The 21,040-nt window shown below is 49.0% G+C and overlaps 1 protein-coding gene across 2 annotated transcripts in view; it reads right to left on the bottom strand.

The window, feature by feature from the left end:
* Positions 1 to 21,040, bottom strand: part of LOC110509541 (solute carrier family 12 member 2) — a 139,578-nt gene that overhangs the window by 67,538 nt on the left and 51,000 nt on the right. For both annotated transcript variants that reach the window (XM_021590462.3, XM_021590463.3), the window contains exons 2-4: positions 9,445 to 9,564; positions 4,403 to 4,478; positions 3,914 to 4,009 (exon numbers count right to left, since the gene is read on the bottom strand). In XM_021590462.3, coding sequence (XP_021446137.2) covers positions 3,914 to 4,009; positions 4,403 to 4,478; positions 9,445 to 9,564 — 292 coding nt within the window. The remainder of the gene's footprint in view (positions 1 to 3,913; positions 4,010 to 4,402; positions 4,479 to 9,444; positions 9,565 to 21,040) is intronic.

The raw sequence follows: 21,040 nt of genomic DNA, 5'->3' as shown, positions 1-21,040 counted from the left end.
GATGCCACCTTTCCAACAAGTCAGTTTGTCAAATTTCTGCCCTGCTAGAGCTGCCTCGGTCAACTGTAAGTGCTGTTATTGTGACGTGGAAACGCCTAGGAGCAACAATGGCTCAGCTGCAAAGTGGTAGGCCACACAAGCTCACAGAACGGGACTGCCACGTGCTGAAGAGCGTAAAATTTGTCTGTCCTTGGTTGCAAGACTCACTCTCGAGTTCCAAACTGCCTCTGGAAGCAACGTCAGCACAAGATCTGTTCATCGGGAGCTTCATTAAATGGATTTCCATGGCTGAGGATGCGTTAGCTGGAGTGGTGTAAAGCTTGACGCCATTGGACTCTGGAGCAGTGGAAACATGTTCTCTGGAGTGATGAATCACGCTTCACCATCTGGGTTTGGCGGATGCCAGGAGAACGCTACCTGCCCCAATGCATAGTGCCAACTGTAAAGTTTGGTGGAGGAGGAATAATGGTCTGGGGCTGTTTTTCATGGTTCAGGCTAGGCCCCTTAGTTCCAGTGAAGGGAAATATTAACGTTACAGCATACAATGACATTCTAGAAATTATGTGGTTCCAGCTTTGTGGCAACAGTTTGGGGAAGACCTTTTCCTGTTTCAGCATGACAATGCCCCTGTGCACAAAGCGAGGTCAATACAGAAATGGTTTGTCAAGATTGGTGTGGAAGAACTTGACTGGCCTGCACAGAGCCCTGACCTCAACCCCATCAAACATCTTTGGGACGAATTGGAACACTGACTGCGAGCCAGGCTTAATCGCCCAACAACTCCATATTAATGCCCATGAATTTGGAATGGTATGAATACAGATATGTTTATGAACTGAACAAGTTTAATTGAATTTCTTGCATTGTGAATGTAATTTGTTCATTGTGTCATGTCTTCTTTCCATTGGCTGATGCATTGTGGGAATTTGTATTTAATCCCTGTGCGTTGTTGTTGTTTGGACAAGACAGACAGGTAACAGGTTGGCATGATGCCGGGTTTACAGGCATGATTGGAACCTGGGTTTTCTTTTGAGTTTATTAGGCCTACCTTTTTGTTCATTGTCCTGTTTATTCTTTTTTGTAAATACTTGTACAGTCGCCAGCTTAGTATCTTCACGTTTGCTAATAAAAAGCCTGACTCCGGGCAAGAAAAAACATCTTACTCGTATGCCCCCTCACTGTTCTAATCCAACAGCATGGTCAACCTCACAAATGTCAAAAGTGGGATCAATTCCGTCACAGTGAGGAGTGCAGACTAATTCTACAAGATGGAGGTCGACAACGTGACAGGGGAGTCGCAGGATGCGGCTAATTACTTATGGTTCTGTCTGAACGCCGAGGGCGACCAGATTTGGGCGACTGCTGAGCTGGTGGGGTGCATCATCGAGGACTCCCACCGCCGTGGCAGCGCTAAGTATGTGCCTACCCAGACAGGAATCTGTTAGCGAGGCTAGGCCAGGTAGAGCGGATCTTAGTGGAGGTGCTGGAGGTCGACCTACCGACAGGGGGGGCTGTTCCTGAGCCGGTGATGGTTCCACTGTCCAAGCTGTTGTCTCCTGTGCTGCTGTCCACTCCTGGAGGGGAGGATGAGCATTCCCTGTCTGTTGGTGAGGTCCCTGATCTACCTGTCCCTGAGCTACCTGTCCCTGCTCTACCTGTCCCTTATCTACTGCTAGCTGATCTACCTGTCCCTGATCTACTGCTCCCTGAGCTACCTGTCCCTGATCTACTGCTCCCTGATCTACCTGTCCCTGATCTACTGCTCCCTGATCTACCTGTCCCTGATCTACTGCTCCCTGATCTACCTGTCCCTGCTCTACCTGTCCCGTCTCTACCTGTCCCTGCTCTACCTGTCCTTGCTCTACGGCTCCCTGACCTACCTGTCCCTGATCTACCTGTCCCTGATCTACTGCTCCCTGCTCTACCTGTCCCTGCTCTACCAGTCCCTGCTCTACCCGTCCCTGATCTACCCGTCCCTGATCTACCCGTCCCTGATCTACCCGTCCCTGATCTACTGCTCCCTGCTCTACCTGTCCCTGCTCTACCTGTCCCTGCTCTACCAGTCCCTGCTCTACCCGTCCCTGATCTACTGCTCCCTGCTCTACCTGTCCCTGCTCTACCTGTCCCTGCTCTACCAGTCCCTGCTCTACCAGTCCCTGCTCTACCTGTCCCTGCTCTACCCGTCCCTGATCTACTGCTCCCTGCTCTACCTGTCCCTGATCTACTGCCTCCTGATCTACTGCTCCCTGATCTACCTGTCCATGATCTACCTGTCCCTGATCTACCTGTCCCTGATCTACCTGTCCCTGATCTACTGCTCCCTGATCTACTGCTCCCTGATCTACCTGTCCCTGATCTACCTGTCCCTGATCTACCTGTCCCTGATCTACCTGTCCCTGATCTACTGCTCCCTGATCTACCTGTCCCTGATCTACCTGTCCCTGATCTACCTGTCCCTGATCTACTGCTCCCTGATCTACCTGTCCCTGATCTACCTGTCCCTGATCTACCTGTCCCTGATCTACCTGTCCCTGATCTACTGCTCCCTGATCTACCTGCTCCCTGATCTACTGCTCCCTGATCTACCTGTCCCTGATCTACCTGTCCCTGATCTACCTGTCCCTGATCTACCTGTCCCTGATCTACCTGTCCCTGATCTACCTGTCCCTGATCTACTGCTCCCTGATCTACCTGTCCCTGATCTACCTGTCCCTGATCTACCTGTCCCTGATCTACCTGTCCCTGATCTACTGCTCCCTGATCTACCTGTCCCTGATCTACTGCTCCCTGCGGTCAGTGAGTCTGAGCTGCAGCGGTGTGACGTTTCTAACTTGTCAATGGAAGGGGCTGTTTCTGAGTCGGTGATGGTTCCGGTGTTTCGGGCCACAGAAGGAAAGGAGTGCGCCGACCTTACTGTTACTGCACCAGAAGCACATTTATCAACATGTGTGCTGGTATGAATACATAAAATATGTTTATGAACTGAACATAAACGTGAACGTTCTTAATTGATCATCATGTCAATTCTTCCTTCCATTGGCTTGTGCATTGTGGGAATGTATTGTTTAAACCCTGTCATTATTGTTGTTGTTGGGACAAGACGACACAGACAGGTTGGCATGATGCCGGGTTTACAGGCATGATTGGAGCCTGGGTTTTCTTTTGAGTTTATTAGGCCTACCTTTTTGTTCATTGTCCTGTTTGTTTTTGTAAATACTTGTACAGTCGCCAGCTTAGTATCTTCACGTTTGCTAATAAAAAGCCTTAGTCCGGGCAAGAAAAAACATCTTACTCGTATGCCCCCTCACTGTTCTAATCCAACAGCATGGTCAACCTCACAAACACATTTACTTGAAGAACATCGCAGATCCCAAGTTTGGTAACAGAATGATGGTTTATGTTGTTGGTGCCACCATGGAAGATGGCAGGAGCTGGTGCGTCCAGAGCATTTTAAATATGTCGGTGAGTCTCTGTTCTGTGGCGCACGAGGTGATGAAGTTACACTTTTATGCAATTCAATACTAAATGTTTGCCATCTGATATCTTAATGGCTTTCTGCCAGAAGTCAAAGTTCTGGATGAATTGTCTGTGCAGCTTCCATTTTTTTCCCCTGTGGTTCCTACTAGCATTTTTTTTTCTCCTTCTCCCCTCTGCTCCATGTACAAATGCTGCTATTCCTTCAGAAAAGCATGCATCACAACTTTGTTCATTTGCACAATCTCTCTTTTTCACTCTCAGACAGTCCTAGCTAAATTCTGGCTTGGGAAATTGATCTTTGCTAAGAAGACATGTTTCTTTATGACCATTTTAATTGAAAACAATCCCGGTTAGGTACTTAATTGTTACTCAGAAATTATTTGATATTGAGATAAAAATGGCTGCATTGGACCTTTAAAGAAGCAAAGGTTCATACCTCCTCGTACAAAGCCGTTAGTCGCAATCGCTGAGGTCGAAAGGCCAGTGATGGTGGTCACAACTGTTGCCATGAGAACGATCACACAGGAGAGAACTGAAAGGAAATGGAGGACAAGATTAACTAGTGACAAAGCAAAATCAGCATTAACATTTCGACAAACTCCTAGGAGGAGAATAACTGCAATAATGAGCATCAATAAGCAGCCCATTTGCTTGTTCAGCCTCTCACTCATATTCACACATGGGTTAGTGTTAGAAGGCCTGTGAATCGTAGCGGCGCCACTACAAAAACAAGCTAGTGTGTAACAGTTGCCTGCATGTGTTGCCGTGTGGCAACATTTAGCATCTGGATGGTAAATGGTCAAAAGGTGATGGGAGAAAGAGGGGTGGTTTGGTGGGATGGCTGGGGGTTCGGGTTGACGTTGTGTGTGAATTAAAACAGTAATTCACATGAACTCCCAAGATCTACTCCATGGTGTAGTCTTACCAATTCCCGCCTGGCCCACGATCCATGACATGCGGATGAAGAGCATCACGCCCCAAATGTTCAACATGCAGCGCACCTGCACAGAGGAAGGGGTGGCAGTTAGGATGCATGTGAGGTAACCGGAACACTTCACTCAACAAAGCACTTTCCAACGACCTGGCCTTGGAACATTGCTGGTGGGAATCAAGGCCAAGACTTTCTTGATGCAGGATCACAGTTTGACCTGAATGAATGTTAATGTTAAAATTACAAACCTAGTGAAAGTAGAAGTTTCGCCCTGTTATCGACTTGTCTTAAAAATTGCGACAAGCACCAAGATTGCAACTTAATGTTAGAAGAAATGTTTAAAAAGTGATTTAAGTCCTGATTGAAGCCCTTCTCTGGATGGAATGAAAAAGTCAACTTTTAATGACTAGCCTCATTTAAAATCAAATCAATGTCAACCTCAAAGAGCATTCATCAGTATCTACCACAATGTTATCAATTTCAGTGCAAATATCTTGTAATTGAGTAGTATAATAAACTCATTGATTAGCATCATACCCACCAGGAAACTTTTCTCTAGTCAGAATTTGGAATACAGAACAAAAGTAGGTGTGGCACAATTACCGTGTACCAGAAAGTTATGGATGAAGATCGTCATGAAAGTAAAATAAGTCATAACCGTATTTTTGTATTATTTTGGAACGAACTGAAGACAGGACAGCCAGGCATTCGTACGGTTGAGTTCGTTTCCTCAGTAACATGGACTCCTAACAACATGATGAAACTTTGTTGCTCCTTGCTGAAACAATTAAGGTGTTGTAGTGAACAAGTCTTGGGTTTCTCGGCAACACCCCCTCTCCCTGTAGCAGCAGCAGCAGCACACATAGAAAGAGAATGTGCTTGGAACATCTAACCCTGGCAATTTGACACGTAAACTCATGGGTACACTTGCAGTGGCCACCTGGTATTGTGATGCAATCATTTCCATGGTAATGTAAAATATTAATTCAAATGATGTCACATCAGATTCCGCCTGCACTGATCGGTCTTGTATTTCGCAAAGGACAATGGGATTGAGCTAATGTAGTCCGGCTACAATGGACTGCCACAACATCCAAAACTATTACCTAGGTGACATCAAAGATCTAAGATAAAAAATGGATGGTTGCCCCATTTTCATCTTGCTAAGGAATATTGTGCTTCAAATGAACAGTATTTCTGAAGTTTGACTATGGGCACGAAAGCTAGCATTTATTTATTTATTTGTATTTAATTTTTTACAACCTTTATTTAACTAGACAAGTCAGTTAAGAACAAATTCTTACTTACAATGACGGGCTAGTGGGTCAACAGATTGAATCCCCAAGCTGACAAGGTAACAATCTAGCAACCTTCCGGTTCCTGGCCCAACGCTCTAACCACTAGGCTACCTGCCGCCCCAACTTGTCAGCAACAGTGGAGCCAGTCACTGAAATGTTATTTGATTATCTGCATGTCTACAACTTCATTTAAACAGGCTTGAAAGCTTTTTATGTCAGTGAAGGAAGCGCTAGTTACAAGGAAGCGCTAGTTACAAGAGTTAGCTACACAGTGGATCAAGTCACTGCACTGACGACCAACGTCCTTGCACAGAATGTGTTTTTATTGTCTCACAATTACAAACTATTAACTGTCACAACATTTGTAATAATTTCTCTAGCTAGTTATTCTGCCTATTTCATGGAGAGTCAAATGAGCGCGCAGAGCTATAAAACAAATTAGGAACCGAGTTTGGACACCTACTCATTCAAGGATTTTTCTATTTTCTACATTGTAGAATAATAGTGAAGACATCAAACCTATGAAATAACACCTATGGAATCATGTGGTAACCAAAAAAAAGGGTTAAACAAATATATTTGAGATTCTTCAAAGTAGCCACCCTTTCCCCTGTTGACAGCTTTGCACACTCTTGGCATTCTCTTAACCAGGAATGCTTTTCCAACAGTCTTGAAGGAGTTCCCACATATGCTGAGCACTTGTTGGCTGCTTTTCCTTCACTCTGCGGTCAAACTCATCCCAAACCATCTCAATTGGGTTGAAGGTCAGGTGATTGTGGAGGCCAGGTCATCTGATGCAGCACTCCATCACTCTCATTTTTGATCAAATAGCCCTTACACAGTGTTACGTCATTGTCCTGTTGAAAAACATATGATAGTCCCACTAAGTGCAAACCAGATGGGATGGCGTATCGCTGCAGAATGCTGTGGTAGCCATGCTGGTTAAGTGTGCCTTGAATTCTAAATACATCACCATCAAAGCACCATCACACCTCCTCCTCCATGTTTAATGGTGGGAAGCACACATGCAGAGATCAACCGGTCACCTACTCTGCGTCTCAAAGACACGGCGTTTGGAACCAATAATCAAAAATTTGGTCTCATCAGACCAAAGGACAGATTTCCACCGGTCTAATGTCCATTGCTCGTGTTTCTTCCTTGCAGCAATTTTACCATTAAGGCCAGATTCACGCAGTCTCCTCTGAACAGTCTCCTCTGAACAGTTGATGTTGAGATGTGTCTGTTACTTGAACTCTGTGAAGCATTTATTTGGGCTGCAATGTGAGGTGCAGTTAACTCTAAAGAACTTATCCTCTGCAGCAGAGTTAACTCTGTCTTCCTTTCCTGTGGCGGTCCTCATGAGAGCCAGTTTCAACATAGCGCTTGATGGTTTTTGCGACTGCACTTGAAGAAACTTTCAAAGTTCTTGAAATTTTCCAGATTGACTGACCTTCATGTCTTAAAGTAATGGACTGTTGTTTCTATTTGCTTATTTGAGCTGTTCATGACATAATATGGACTTGGTCTTTTACCAAATAGGGCTATCTTCCAGCAGCATACCACCCTGCATCCTAATGCTGGCTTGCTTCTGAAGCTAAGCAGGGTTGGTCCTGGTCGGTCCCTGGATGGGAGACCAGATGCTGCTGGAAGTGGTGTTGAAGGGCCAGTAGGAGGCACCCTTTCCTCTGGTCTAAAAAATAAAATATCCCAATGCTCCAGGGCAGTGAGTTAGGACATTGCCCTGTATATGGTGCCAACTTTCAGATGGGATGTTAAACGGGTGTCCTGACTGTCTGTGCTCACTAAAGATCCCATGGCACTTATTGTAAGAGTAGGGGTGTTAACCCCTGGTGCCCTGGCTAAATTCCAAATATGGCTACCTAATCATCCCTAGCTTACAATTGGCTCCTCTCCCCAGGTTGTTGCTGTAAATGAGAATGTGTTCTCAGTGAAATAAGGGTTAAAATAATAAGGCACACCTGTTAATTGACACGCATTCCAGGTGACTACCTCATGAAGCTGGTTGACAGAATGCCAAGTGTGCAAAGCTGTCATCAAGGCAAAGGGTGACGACTTTGAAGAATCTCAAATATAAAATATATTTTGACTTGTTTAACGCTTTTTTGGTTACTACGTGATTCTATATGTATTATTTCATAGTGTTGAGGACTTCACTATTATTCTACAATGTAGAAAATTTTTTAAAAATTAATTAAAACCCTTCAATGAGTAGCTGTGTAAAAACTTTTGACTGGTACTGTATGTTTGAATTTTTTGAATGGTGGATTTTTTTATGCCACCTTTATTTAACTAGGCAAGTCAGTTAAAAACAAATTCTTATTTACAATGACGGCCTACTCTGGACAAACCCTAACCCGGATGATGCCGGGCCAATGGGTCCCTATGGGACTCCCAATCATGGCCGGTTGTGATACAGCCTGGAATCGAGCCAGGGTCTGTAGTGACACCTCTAGCACTGAGATGCAGTGCCTTAGACCGCTGTGCTTGTCTAAAATGTAGTACTTTTAACAACATTCATGACAGCTAGTAGAAACAGTTTACTTCAAGCCATTTCCTCTTTGTTTGAAGTTTTCCATTCTGACAGATGTGCAGCACAGTTAGTTCTTTCTCATGATAATCTCTGTTTCTTGTCACCCAGCTTGTATTTTGACATGTAAAAGCCTTCCTTCCTCTCACCCATCTGACCGTTTTAAAAAGCAGCAGGAACTTGTACCACATTTATTTAGGGCTGTGACAGTCATGGAATTTGGGATGACTGTTATTGGCCAGCCAAATGACCGTGGTCACTGTAATAGCCGTTAGAATAGCGTGTGTTGCCATAGAAATACAAATAATAGAACGGGTGTCCCCGTTCAAGCCAATGATGACATAATAGGTGGACTGACTGGCATTGCGAGTGTAGTAAAAAAGCAAAGCAGGTAGTAAAAGCAGGAAGCGTACCCATCAATATTTGCTGCATTGTCTCACGTCAGATGGTGACGCAACCGATTTGTCTTGTAGGATGTATAACTCGTATTCAAATTTGAATATTGAGCATCCACTGACTTGCCTAGTTAAATAAAGGTGAAATAAATATAAATTTAATGTGTGACAAATTCCTACAACCCTGGCAGATTCTTACACTAGACTCTCAAAAACATTGTATGGCCTGGACAGACCACGAAGGATTAATCACCAAAGGATTTCTTGCTAGTTGCACAGAATCTTGAGTAGAATGTGATCGACTCACATCTCAATTATTGAGGTTCCTCTTTGACTGCTATAGGACTAAAATACAATTTTATAGCCAAGGGAATCTTAAGTTGAATGATACGTTACCTTAATACTAAAAGAGGCCTAGTCTGATTGTGGGGTCATGAAAGAATTTCTCTGTACTTTGAATGAGAGGGCAGAAAAATATACTATGGTCAAAATCCTGACTTGAAATTCATGTACACCAAGTCGGGATTTCCGTTCACGCCATTGAATGTTGTGTTCAAGAATAACTGGAGGACAATGCACTCCCTAAAATGTCATATCCACAAAGAGAAGTGCTTATGATGCAGTAGCAATGGAGACGCAGGGGTCAAAGAGAAACGTCAGAAAGTAAAGACACATAAAAATGGAAAATGGGATATTGATGGGGAAACGTCACATTGTGTCACATAACAAAAAGGCAAGCAGGAGGACTCTCAGGAGATGCAAAAAGGTAAAACAGTCTGTCGGTTGACCACTTACCAGCACCCCTTTGATCCACCCGAACTTGACCGCTCCCTTAGGCTCGGCCGCCTCCTTGGCTGCGGCCTCCTCGGCCGGTGACAGCTCATCCCCGTTGGCGAAGCCATCCTCAAATGGCTCCTGTAAACAAAATGAGCTATGGTCAGCACGCACAACAGAGAAAGACATCTGACTAACAATATCTCTGAATTCAACTGTGGTTCACCCATGTTTATTCATTTCTAGAAACAATCTACTACATTTGTATTTTACAGAACATTTATTCTCTCACACAGACACTGAATAATCTGTCCTCGTATCGGCTGGAGAAGGTCAAACAATGCAGTGACGTGGGTGGCTGTCCCACCAAGTCAGTCTCTCAGGGCCCACCAATACAAGTTGTTCCATCTATGTGTCCCAGGACGCTCCCAGCCTGCAGCCTGCAGTGCAACGGTTGTGCTGACTTCAACTACGCTGACTCCAGATGGGCACTGCCTGCTACGGGGGATCTGGTCCCATCGCCGGGAGTATCGGGTGTATGCTTTCCTGCTTATCGTGGGCCCGTTAAAGGGTCAACTAATTGTGTGAGGGGTGGGAATGGGCGGATTTATCCATTCCCATCTCCAGCCGTTGTATTTGGCTGTTCAATGGTGAAAAATGTCTCAGTCCCTGGAGCAAAATCGTTGTACTCTCCAGGAAAACGAGAACAGGTCATCAATAAGCTGCTCCCAGACATTATAAACCTGCATCAGGACATCAATAAGCTGCTCCCAGACATTATAAACCTGCATCAGGACATCAATAAGCTGCTCCCTAACATTATAAACCTGCATCAGGACATCAATAAACTGCTCCCAGACATTATAAACCTGCATCAGGACATCAATAAGCTGCTCCCAGACATTATAAACCTGCATCAGGACATCAATAAGCTGCTCCCAGACATTATAAACCTGCATCAGGACATCAATAAGATGCTCCCAGACATTATAAACCTGCATCAGGACATCAATAAGCTGCTCCCAGACATTATAAACCTGCATCAGGACATCAATAAGCTGCTCCCAAACATTATGAACCAGCATCAGGACATCAATAACCTGCTCCCTAACATTATAAACCTGCATCAGGACATCAATAAGCTGCTACCAGACATTATGAACCTGCATCAGGACATCAATAAGCTGCTCCCTAACATTATAAACCTGCATCAGAACATCAATAAGCTGCTCCCAGACATTATAAACCTGCATCAGGACATCAATAAGCTGCTCCCAAACATTTTAAACCAGCATCAGGAAATTGAGTCTATCATAGTTCACGTGGGATTCAATGGCATTATGAAGGGCAGCTCAGAACAGCTGAAGATGGATTTTAAATAACCGATTGAGTCTCTCCTTGACACCAACAAACACCCTATAATATCTGGCCCTGTGCCCTCCCTAAATCGTGGCATTAAATGTTTCAGCCAACTTTTATCCCTCTATAACTGTCTATGAGACTATTGCAGCTCTGTTTACTGACAATTTTGAAACCTTCTGGAAACAAAGATCGTTTTATAAGGAAGATGGGATCAGCCTGTGTTGAGACAATGACTTATCAATGACTCAAGCCCAGCTCATTTAATCGATACCATTGTGTTGCTCAGTTGTCATAATACTTCTGCAAATGTACCGACACAAATGTAAGTAACCTAATTTATGTCCCTCTAACTGCCCTGAATGCCTCCGCTGATCCTACAGCTATTGTATGCAGTAATCATGTGCCTACAAACCAGATTTACTGATAGCACTGAGGCTGTGTAACCTAGTAGGAAGTCCAGTGTGTGCATCTCACCCTGTACTAACATAAATAACATGAGCATGTCTACTTCTGCTAAGCTTCCCAGTAAAGCAATGAAAACAATCAAGCATCCCAGAAAAGTGCTCAAAATAGCCCACGTTAACCTGTAACTTACGAAACAAGGTTCTCTCATTTATATTGAGATCCACATTCCTGTAAAGCTTAGAGAGGATCTCATGTTAAATACTGTTGAAGTAATATGGCTACAGGTTCATCTGCCTCACTTAAAGCCCATTCTGGTGGGAAGCTGCTATAGACAACTAAGTGCTAACAGTCAGTATCTTGATAATGTGTGAAATGCTTGATACGGTATATGATATAAACAGAGGTATATTTCTGGGTGATTTAAAATATTGACTGGCTTTCATCAAGCTGCCCACTCAAGAAAAAGCTTCAAACTGTAACCAGTGCCTGCAACCTGGTTCAGGTTATCAGTCAACCTACCAGGGTGGTTACAAACAGCACAGGAATGAAATCATCAACATGTATTTATCACATCTTTACTAATACTGCAGAAACTTTAAAGCAGTATCTAAATCCAATAGAATGTAGTGTAATGAGGAGCAACCAGACACTGCTGGTCTGTGGTGTGTAATGAGGAGCAACCAGATGCTGCACTTGACACATTTATGAAACTACTTGTTCCAGTTACTAATAACCATGCACACATTAAGAAGAAAAAACTGTTACATCCCCATTTGATTGATGAGGAACTGAACAAAGTTATTGTTGAGAGGGATGAGGCAAAAATAATGGCAAATAAGTCTGGCTGTACAACCGATTGGCAAACGGACTGCAAATTGAGAAATCATGTGATTAAACTGAATAAAATAAGAATAAACTACACTATGAAACAAAGATAAGCTACAAAGAATGATAGAAAAAAGATTTGGCGCACCTTAAATGACATTTTGGGCAAAAAGGCAAACTCAACTCCATCATTCATTGAATCAGATGGCTCATTCATCACAAAACCCACTGATATTGCCAATTACTTTAATGATTTTTTCATTGGCAAGATTAGCAAACTTAGGCATGACATGCCAACAACAAACGCTGACACTACACATCAAAGTATAACTGATGATATTATAAAAAGACAAGCATTGTAATTTTGAATTCCGTAAAGTGAGTGTGGAAGAAGTGAAAAAAATAAAATAGTTGTCTATCAACAACAACAGATGATATTGCCACTCCTAATTGCCTTATCTTCAATCTAAGCCTTCCAGAAAGTGTGAGCCCTCAGGCCTGGGGGAAGCTAAAGTAATTCCACTACCTACCAATCATCCTTTTACCAACCCTTGGAAAAACTTTTGGGAACAATTGTGTTTGACTAGATACAATGCTAAACCTAGCAACAACAAAAAAAGAAACATCGTCTCACTGTCAACTGCGTTTACTTTCAGCAAACTTAAAGTGTAAATATTTGTATGAACATAAGATTCAACAACTGAGACATAAACTGAGCAAGTTCTACAGACATGTGGCTAACAGAAATGGAATAATGTGTCCCTGAACAAAGGGGGGGTCAAAATCAAAAGTAACAGTCAGTATCTGGTGTGGCCACCAGCTGCATCAAGTACTGCAGTGCATCTCCTCCTCATGGCCTACACCAGATTTGCCAGTTCTTGCTGTGAAATGTTACTCCACTCTTCCACCAAGGCACCTGCAAGTTCCCGGACATTACTGGGGAGGGATGGCCCTAGCCCTCACCCTCCGATCAAACAGGTCCCAGACATTCTCAATGGGATTGAGATCCGGGCTCTTCGCTGGCCATGGCAGAACACTGACATTCCTGTCTTGCACGAAATCACGCACAGAACGAGCAGTATGGCTGGTGGCATTGTCATGCTGGAGGGTCATGTCAGGATGAGCCTGCAGGAAGGGTACCACATGAGGGAGGATGATGTCTTCCCTGTAACGCACTGCGTTGAGATTGCCTGCAATGACAACAAGCTCAGTCCGATGATGCTGTGACACACCGCCCCAGACCATGACGGGCAACAATGACGTTGTTGCCGGGGATGTCTGGTGAGGACCTGCTTTACAACAGGCCTACAAGCCCTCTGTCCAGCCTCTCTCAGCCTAATGCGGACAGTCTGAGCACTGATGGAGGGATTGTGCGTTCCTGGTGTAACTCGGGCAGTTGTTGCCATCCTGTACCTGTCCCGCAGGTGTGATGTTCGGCTGTACCGATCCTGTGCAGGGGTTGTTACATGTGGCCTGCCACTGCGAGGACGATCAGCTGTCCATCCTGTCTCCCTGTAGTGCTGTCTTGGGTGTCTCACAGTACAGACACTGCAATTTATTGCCCTGACCACATCTGCAGTCCTCATGCCTCCTTGCAGCATGCCTAAGGCACGTTCACATAAATGAGCAGGGACCCTGGGCATCTTTCTTTTGGTCTTTTTCAGAGTCAGTAGAAAGGCCTCTTTAGTGTCCTAAGTTTTCATAACTGTGACCTTAATTGCCTACCGCCTATAAGCTGTTAGTGTCTTAACGACCGTTCCACAGGTGCATGTTCATTAATTGTTTATGGTTCATTGAACAAGCATGGGAAACAGTGTTTTAACCCTTTGCAATGAAGATATGGAAGTTATTTGGATTTTCACTAATTATCTTTTAAAGACAGGGTCCTGAAAAAGGGACATTTCTTTTTTTGCTGAGTTTAATTTACTGTAAACAAATTGACAGACTTTCAGCACGCTTATAGGAAAGGACATTAATCAAGCATTGCACTCCTAAATATTTAATAAACTAAAATAATTGTATTGGGAACAAATCATTCACTAAACCCTAAACCTCAACTAAATCTTGTAATAAATAATGTGGAAAATGAGGTGACTGCTTGGAGTAACACTGGATTGTAAACTGTCATGGTCAAAACATATTGATACAACAGTAGCTAAGATGGGGAGAAGTCTGTCCATAATAAAGCACTGTTCTGCCTTTTTAACACTATCAACAAGGCAAGTCCTACAGGCTCTAGTTTTGTCACACCTGGATTACTGTTCAGTTGCCACAAAGGGAACTCAGAAAATTACAATTGTCTCCGAACATGGCAGCACGGTTGGCCCTTAAATGTACATGAATAACATGAATAATATGCATGTAAATGCATGGCTCAAAGTGGAAGAGACTTCATCACTACTTGTTTTTGTAAGCATTGTTGACATGCTGAATGCACCAAGGTGTCTGTTTAAACTATTAGCACACAGCTCGGACATCCATGCATATCCACAAGACATACCAGGCACACAGTACTACATAGAGCCATGGCTACATAGAAATCTAGTCCACATCAGGTAACTGATGCAAGCAGAAGAATCAGATTTTAAATACAGATAGAAATACAAAACTCATTTTATTGGTCACATACACATGGTTAGCAGATGTTATTGCGAGTGTAGTGAAATGCTTGTGCTTCTAGTTCTGACAGCGCAGCAATATCTAACAGGTAATATCAAACAATCCCGCAACAAATTCCGAATACACACAAATCTAAGTAAAGGAATGGAATAAGAATATATAAATATATAGATGAGCAATGTCAGAGCGACACAGGCTAAGATGCAATAGATAGAATACAGTAAATACATGAGATGAGTAATGCAAGATATGTAAACATTATTAAAGTGACTGTTCCATTTATTGAAGTGGCGATTGATTTCAAGTCTGTATGCAGGCAGCAGCATCTACGCTCGTGATGGCTGTTTAACAGTCTGATGGCCTTGAGATAGAAGTGGTATTTCAGTCTGTCGGCCCCAGCTTTGATGCACCTGTACTGACCTCGCCTTCTGGATGACAGTGAGGTGAACAGGCAGTGGCTCGGGTGGTTGTTGTCCTTGATCTTTTTGGCCTTCCTGCGACATCGGGTGCTGTAGGTGTCCTGGAGGGCAGGTAGTTTGCCCCCGGTGATGCGTTGTGCAGACCGCACTATCCTCTGGAGAGCCTTACGGTTGTGGGCTGAGTAGTTGCCGTACCAGGCGGTGATACAGCCCGACAGGATGCTCTCAATTGTGCATCTGTAAAAGTTTGTGACAAGCCAAATTTCTTCAGCCTCCTGATGTTGAAGAGGCGCTGTTGCACCTTCACCACACTGTGTTGGTGGACAATTTCAGTTTGTCAGTGATATGTACGCCGAGGAACTTAAAACGTTTCACCTTCTCCACTGCTGTCCCGTCGATGTGGATAGGGGGGTGCGCCCTCTGCTGTTTCCTGAAGTCCAAGTCTCCTTTGTTTTGTTGACGTTGAGTGAGAGGTTGTTTTCCTGACACCACACTCCTAGAGCCCTCACCCTCTTCCTGTAGGTTGTCTCGTCATTGCTGGTAATCAAGCCTGCCACTGCTGTGTCATCTACAAACTAGATGATTGAGTGGGAGGCGTGCATGGCCACGCAGTCGTGGGTGAACAGGGAGTACAGGATGGGGCTGAGAACACACCCTTGTGGGGCCCCAGTGTTGAGGATCAGCGAGGTGGAGATGTTGTTTCCTACCCTCACCACCTGGGGGTGGCCCGTCAGGAAGTCTAGGACCCAATCGCACTGGGGTGGTTGAGACCCAGGGGCTCAAGCTTAATGATGAGCTTGGATGGTACTATGGTGCTGAATACTGAGCTATAGTCAATAGTCGATTGTCAACTTTGTTATCTAGGGGCTGGACATTAGCGAGTAATATACTCGGAAGCGGTGGGTGGTGTGCACGCCGAAGACTGACCAGAAGACTGCTCTGACTCCCTCCACTCCAGCCACGTTGTTTTGGGTCGGCCTCTGGAATCAGTTGGGTGGTGCGGACAAAGGATTCACTTCGGGAAAGTTGTATTCCTGGTCGTAGTGCTGGTAAGTTGACGCCGCTCTGATATCCAATAGTTCTGTATCCCAGCTGTATGTAATAACACAAGATTTTCAGGGCTAACAATGTAAGAAATACATTAAAAAACTAAATACTGCAAAGTTTCCTAAGGACTAGAAGCGATGCAGCCATCTCTGTCGGCGCCATTTTTCTCACCTTATGGAACAGCGGGGAGAGTAGAGACACACACACACACACAATTAAATGCTTTAAATGTAACCTTTATTTCACTAGGCAAGTCAGTTAAGAACAAATTTTTATTTACAATGACGGCCTACCACGAGTGTTTGTGTATTATCTGATGGGAAAGAGGATTCTGTCAGAAAGCTCTGACGCCATCACACAAAATGTAATCCCCCTTTGGGTTTTGAGTATACAGAGATTAAACAGCTGCTGGGAGGGATGAAAACTACGGGGGAAACTGTACCATCTACTCTAGCATGTCAGGTAGGTAAACTGAGGTCTAGTTCAATTACAATGGGTATATAAATAGGTGTATAAATTATACAAGAGATCGGCACCTCTGGCATGTACCCCAGCATATGAAGGGTTGGGTTGTGTGGATAGGAGGGCGGGGCTCAGCATTTGCTTCACCAAGGCCATCTGTCAACAGGTGCTCCCTGCCTGCGTCTCCTAACAATGACTCGGCAGCCTCGATGGGGTCTGGCGGTGGCAAGTACACTGGGCTATTGGAGGAGAGATTCAAAGAAAATAAAAAAGGCTCGGTATAGTCGGTTGGCTCGGGTGTCGGTTGGCTCGACCAGGGAGGCGCTGCCAGGGGGGAGGTGAAAGGGGAAATGTGGGTGACCAGGGAGGCGCTGCCAGGGGGAGGTGAAAGGGGGAATGTGGGGGACCAGGGAGGCGCTGCCAGGGGGGAGGTGAAAGGGGGAATGTGGGTGAACAGGGAGGCGCTGCCAGGGGGAGGTGAAAGGGGGAATGTGGGGGACCAGGGAGGCGCTGCCAGGGGGCAGGTGAAAGGGGGAATGTGGGTGACCAGGGAGGCGCTGCCAGGGGGCAGGTGAAAGGGGGAATGTGCGGACCAGGGAGGCGCTGCCACGGGGGAGGTGAAAGGGGGAATGTCGGGGACCAGGGAGGCGCTGCCAGGGGGGAGGTGAAAGGGGGAATGTGGGGACCAGGGAGGCGCTGCCAGGGGGCAGGTGAAAGGGGGAATGTGGAGGACCAGGGAGGCGCTGCCAGGGGGCAGCTGAAAGGGGGAATGTGGGGACCAGGGTGGCGCTGCCAGGGGGCAGGTGAAAGGGGGAATGTGGAGGACGGGGAGGCGCTGCCAGGGGGGAGGTGAAAGGGGGAATGTGGGTGACCAGGGAGGCGCTGCCAGGGGGCAGGTGAAAGGGAGAATGTGGGGACCAGGGAGGCGCTGCCACGGGGGAGGTGAAAGGGGGAATGTGGGGGACCAGGGAGGCGCTGCCAGGGGGGAGGTGAAAGGGGTAATGTGGAGGACCAGGGAGGCGCTGCCAGGGGACAGGTGAAAGGGGGAATGTGGGGACCAGGGGGCAGGTGAAAGGGGGAATGTGGGGGACCAGGGAGGCGCTGCCAGGGGGGAGGTGAAAGGGGGAATGTGGGGGACCAGGGAGGCGCTGCAAGAGGGCAGCTGAAAGGGGGAATGTGGGTGACCAGGGAGACGCTGCCAGGGGGCAGGTGAAAGGGGGAATATGGGGACCAGGGAGGCGCTGCCAAGGGGGAGGTGAAAGGGGGAATGTGGGTGACCAGGGAGGCGCTGCCAGGGGGCAGGTGAAAGGGGGAATGTGGGGACCAAAGAGGCGCTGCCAGGGGGCAGGTGAAAGGGGGAATGTGGGGGCCAGGGGGCAGGTGAAAGGGGGAATGTGGGGGACCAGGGAGGCGCTGCCAGGGGGGAGGTGAAAGGGGGAATGTGGGGGACCAGGGAGGCACTGCCAGGGGACAGGTGAAAGGGGGAATGTGGGGGACCAGGGAGGCGCTGCCAGGGGGCAGGTGAAAGGGGGAATGTGGGGGACCAGGGAGGCGCTGCCACGGGGGAGGTGAAAGGGGGAATGTGGGGGACCAGGGAGGCGCTGCCATGAGGGAGGTGAAAGGGGGAATGTGGAGGACCAGGGAGGCTCTGCCAGGGGGCAGATGAAAGGGGGAATGTGGGTGACCAGGGAGGCACTGCCAGGGGGCAGGTGAAAGGGGGAATGTGGGGACCAGGGAGGCGCTGCCAGGGGGCAGGTGAAAGGGGGAATGTGGGGGCCAGGGGGCAGGTGAAAGGGGGAATGTGGGGGACCAGGGAGGCGCTGCCAGGGGGGAGGTGAAAGGGGGAATGTGGGGACCAGGGAGGCGCTGCCAGGGGGCAGGTGAAAGGGGGAATGTGGGGGCCAGGGGGCAGGTGAAAGGGGAATGTGGGGGACCAGGGAGGCGCTGCCACGGGGGAGGTGAAAGGGGGAATGTGGGGGACCAGGGAGGCGCTGCCAGGGGGCAGGTGAAAGGGGGAATATGGGGACCAGGGAGGCGCTGCCAAGGGGGAGGTGAAAGGGGGAATGTGGGTGACCAGGGAGGCGCTGCCAGGGGGCAGGTGAAAGGGGGAATGTGGGGACCAGGCAGGCGCTGCCAGGGGGCAGGTGAAAGGGGGAATGTGGGGGACCAGGGAGGCGCTGCCAGGGGGGAGGTGAAAGGGGGAATATGGGGGACCAGGGAGGCACTGCCAGGGGGTAGGTGAAAGGGGGAATGTGGGGGACCAGGGAGGCGCTGCCACGGGGGAGGTGAAAGGGGGAATGTGGGGGACCAGGGAGGCGCTGCCATGAGGGAGGTGAAAGGGGGAATGTGGAGGACCAGGGAGGCTCTGCCAGGGGGCAGATGAAAGGGTGAATGTGGGTGACCAGGGAGGCACTGCCAGAGGGCAGGTGAAAGGGGGAATGTGGGGGACCAGGGAGGCGCTGCCAGGGGGCAGGTGAAAGGGGGAATATGGGGACCAGGGAGGCGCTGCCAAGGGGGAGGTGAAAGGGGGAATGTGGGTGACCAGGGAGGCGCTGCCAGGGGGGAGGTGAAAGGGGGAATATGGGGGACCAGGGAGGCACTGCCAGGGGGTAGGTGAAAGGGGGAATGTGGGGGACCAGGGAGGCGCTGCCACGGGGGAGGTGAAAGGGGGAATGTGGGGGACCAGGGAGGCGCTGCCATGAGGGAGGTGAAAGGGGGAATGTGGAGGACCAGGGAGGCTCTGCCAGGGGGCAGATGAAAGGGTGAATGTGGGTGACCAGGGAGGCACTGCCAGAGGGCAGGTGAAAGGGGGAATGTGGGGACCAGGGAGGCGCTGCCAGGGGGCAGGTGAAAGGGGGAATGTGGGGGCCAGGGGGCAGGTGAAAGGGGGAATGTGGGGGACCAGGGAGGCGCTGCCAGGGGGGAGGTGAAAGGGGGAATGTGGGGGACCAGAGAGGCGCTGCCAGGGGGGAGGTGAAAGGGGGAATGTGGGGACCAGGGAGGCGCTGCCAGGGGGCAGGTGAAAGGGGGAATGTGGGGGCCAGGGGGCAGGTGAAAGGGGAATGTGGGGGCCAGGGGGCAGGTGAAAGGGGAATGTGGGGGACCAGGGAGGCGCTGCCACGGGGGAGGTGAAAGGGGGAATGTGGGGGACCAGGGAGGCGCTGCCAGGGGGGAGGTGAAAGGGGGAATGTGGAGGACCAGGGAGGCGCTGCCAGGGGGCAGCTGAAAGGGGGAATGTGGGTGACCAAGGAGGCGCTGCCAGGGGGCAGGTGAAAGGGGGAATGTGGGGACCAGGGAGGCGCTGCCAGGGGGCAGGTGAAAGGGGGAATGTGGGGGCCAGGGGGCAGGTGAAAGGGGGAATGTGGGGGACCAGGGAGGCGCTGCCAGGGGGGAGGTGAAAGGGGGAATGTGGGGGACCAGGGAGGCGCTGCCAGGGGGGAGTTGGAAGGGGGAATGTGGGGACCAGGGAGGCGCTGCCAGGGGGCAGGTGAAAGGGGGAATGTGGGGGCCAGGGGGCAGGTGAAAGGGGAATGTGGGGGACCAGGGAGGCGCTGCCACGGGGGAGGTGAAAGGGGGAATGTGGGGGACCAGGGAGGCGCTGAAAGGGGGAATGTGGGTGACCAAGGAGGCGCTGCCAGGGGGCAGGTGAAAGGGGGAATGTGGGGACCAGGGAGGCGCTGCCAGGGGGCAGGTGAAAGGGGGAATGTGGGGGACCAGGGAGGCGCTGCCAGGGGGGAGGTGAAAGGGGGAATGTGGGGGACCAGGGAGGCGCTGCCAGGGAGGAGTTGGAAGGGGGAATGTGGGGACCAGGGAGGCGCTGCCAGGGGGCAGGTGAAAGGGGGAATGTGGGGGCCAGGGGGCAGGTGAAAGGGGAATGTGGGGGACCAGGGAGGCGCTGCCACGGGGGAGGTGAAAGGGGGAATGTGGGGGACCAGGGAGGCGCTGCCTTGGGGAGGTGAAAGGGGGAATGTGGGGGACCAGGGAGGCGCTGCCAGGAGGGAGGTGAAAGGGGGAATGTGGAGGACCAGGGAGGCTCTGCCAGGGGGCAGCTGAAAGGGGGAATGTGGGTGACCAGGGAGGCACTGCCAGGGGGCAGGTGAAAGGGGGAATGTGGGGACCAGGGAGGCGCTGCCAGGGGGCAGGTGAAAGGGGGAATGTGGGGGCCAGGGGGCAGGTGAAAGGGGGAATGTGGGGGACCAGGGAGGCGCTGCCAGGGGGCAGGTGAAAGGGGGAATGTGGGGGACCAGGGAGGCGCTGCCAGGGGGGAGGTGAAAGGGGGAATGTGGGGGACCAGGGAGGCGCTGCCAGGGGGGAGTTGGAAGGGGGAATGTGGGGACCAGGGAGGCGCTGCCAGGGGGCAGGTGAAAGGGGGAATGTGGGGGCCAGGGGGCAGGTGAAAGGGGAATGTGGGGGACCAGGGAGGCGCTGCCACGGGGGAGGTGAAAGGGGGAATGTGGGGGACCAGGGAGGCGCTGCCA

This window comes from Oncorhynchus mykiss, chromosome 29 (genome assembly GCF_057628025.1).
Source record: "Oncorhynchus mykiss isolate SJ-2025 chromosome 29, ASM5762802v1, whole genome shotgun sequence".
In the NCBI taxonomy this organism is placed as follows: Eukaryota; Metazoa; Chordata; class Actinopteri; order Salmoniformes; family Salmonidae; genus Oncorhynchus; species Oncorhynchus mykiss.
This window is presented reverse-complemented; position numbering and strand designations above follow the sequence as displayed.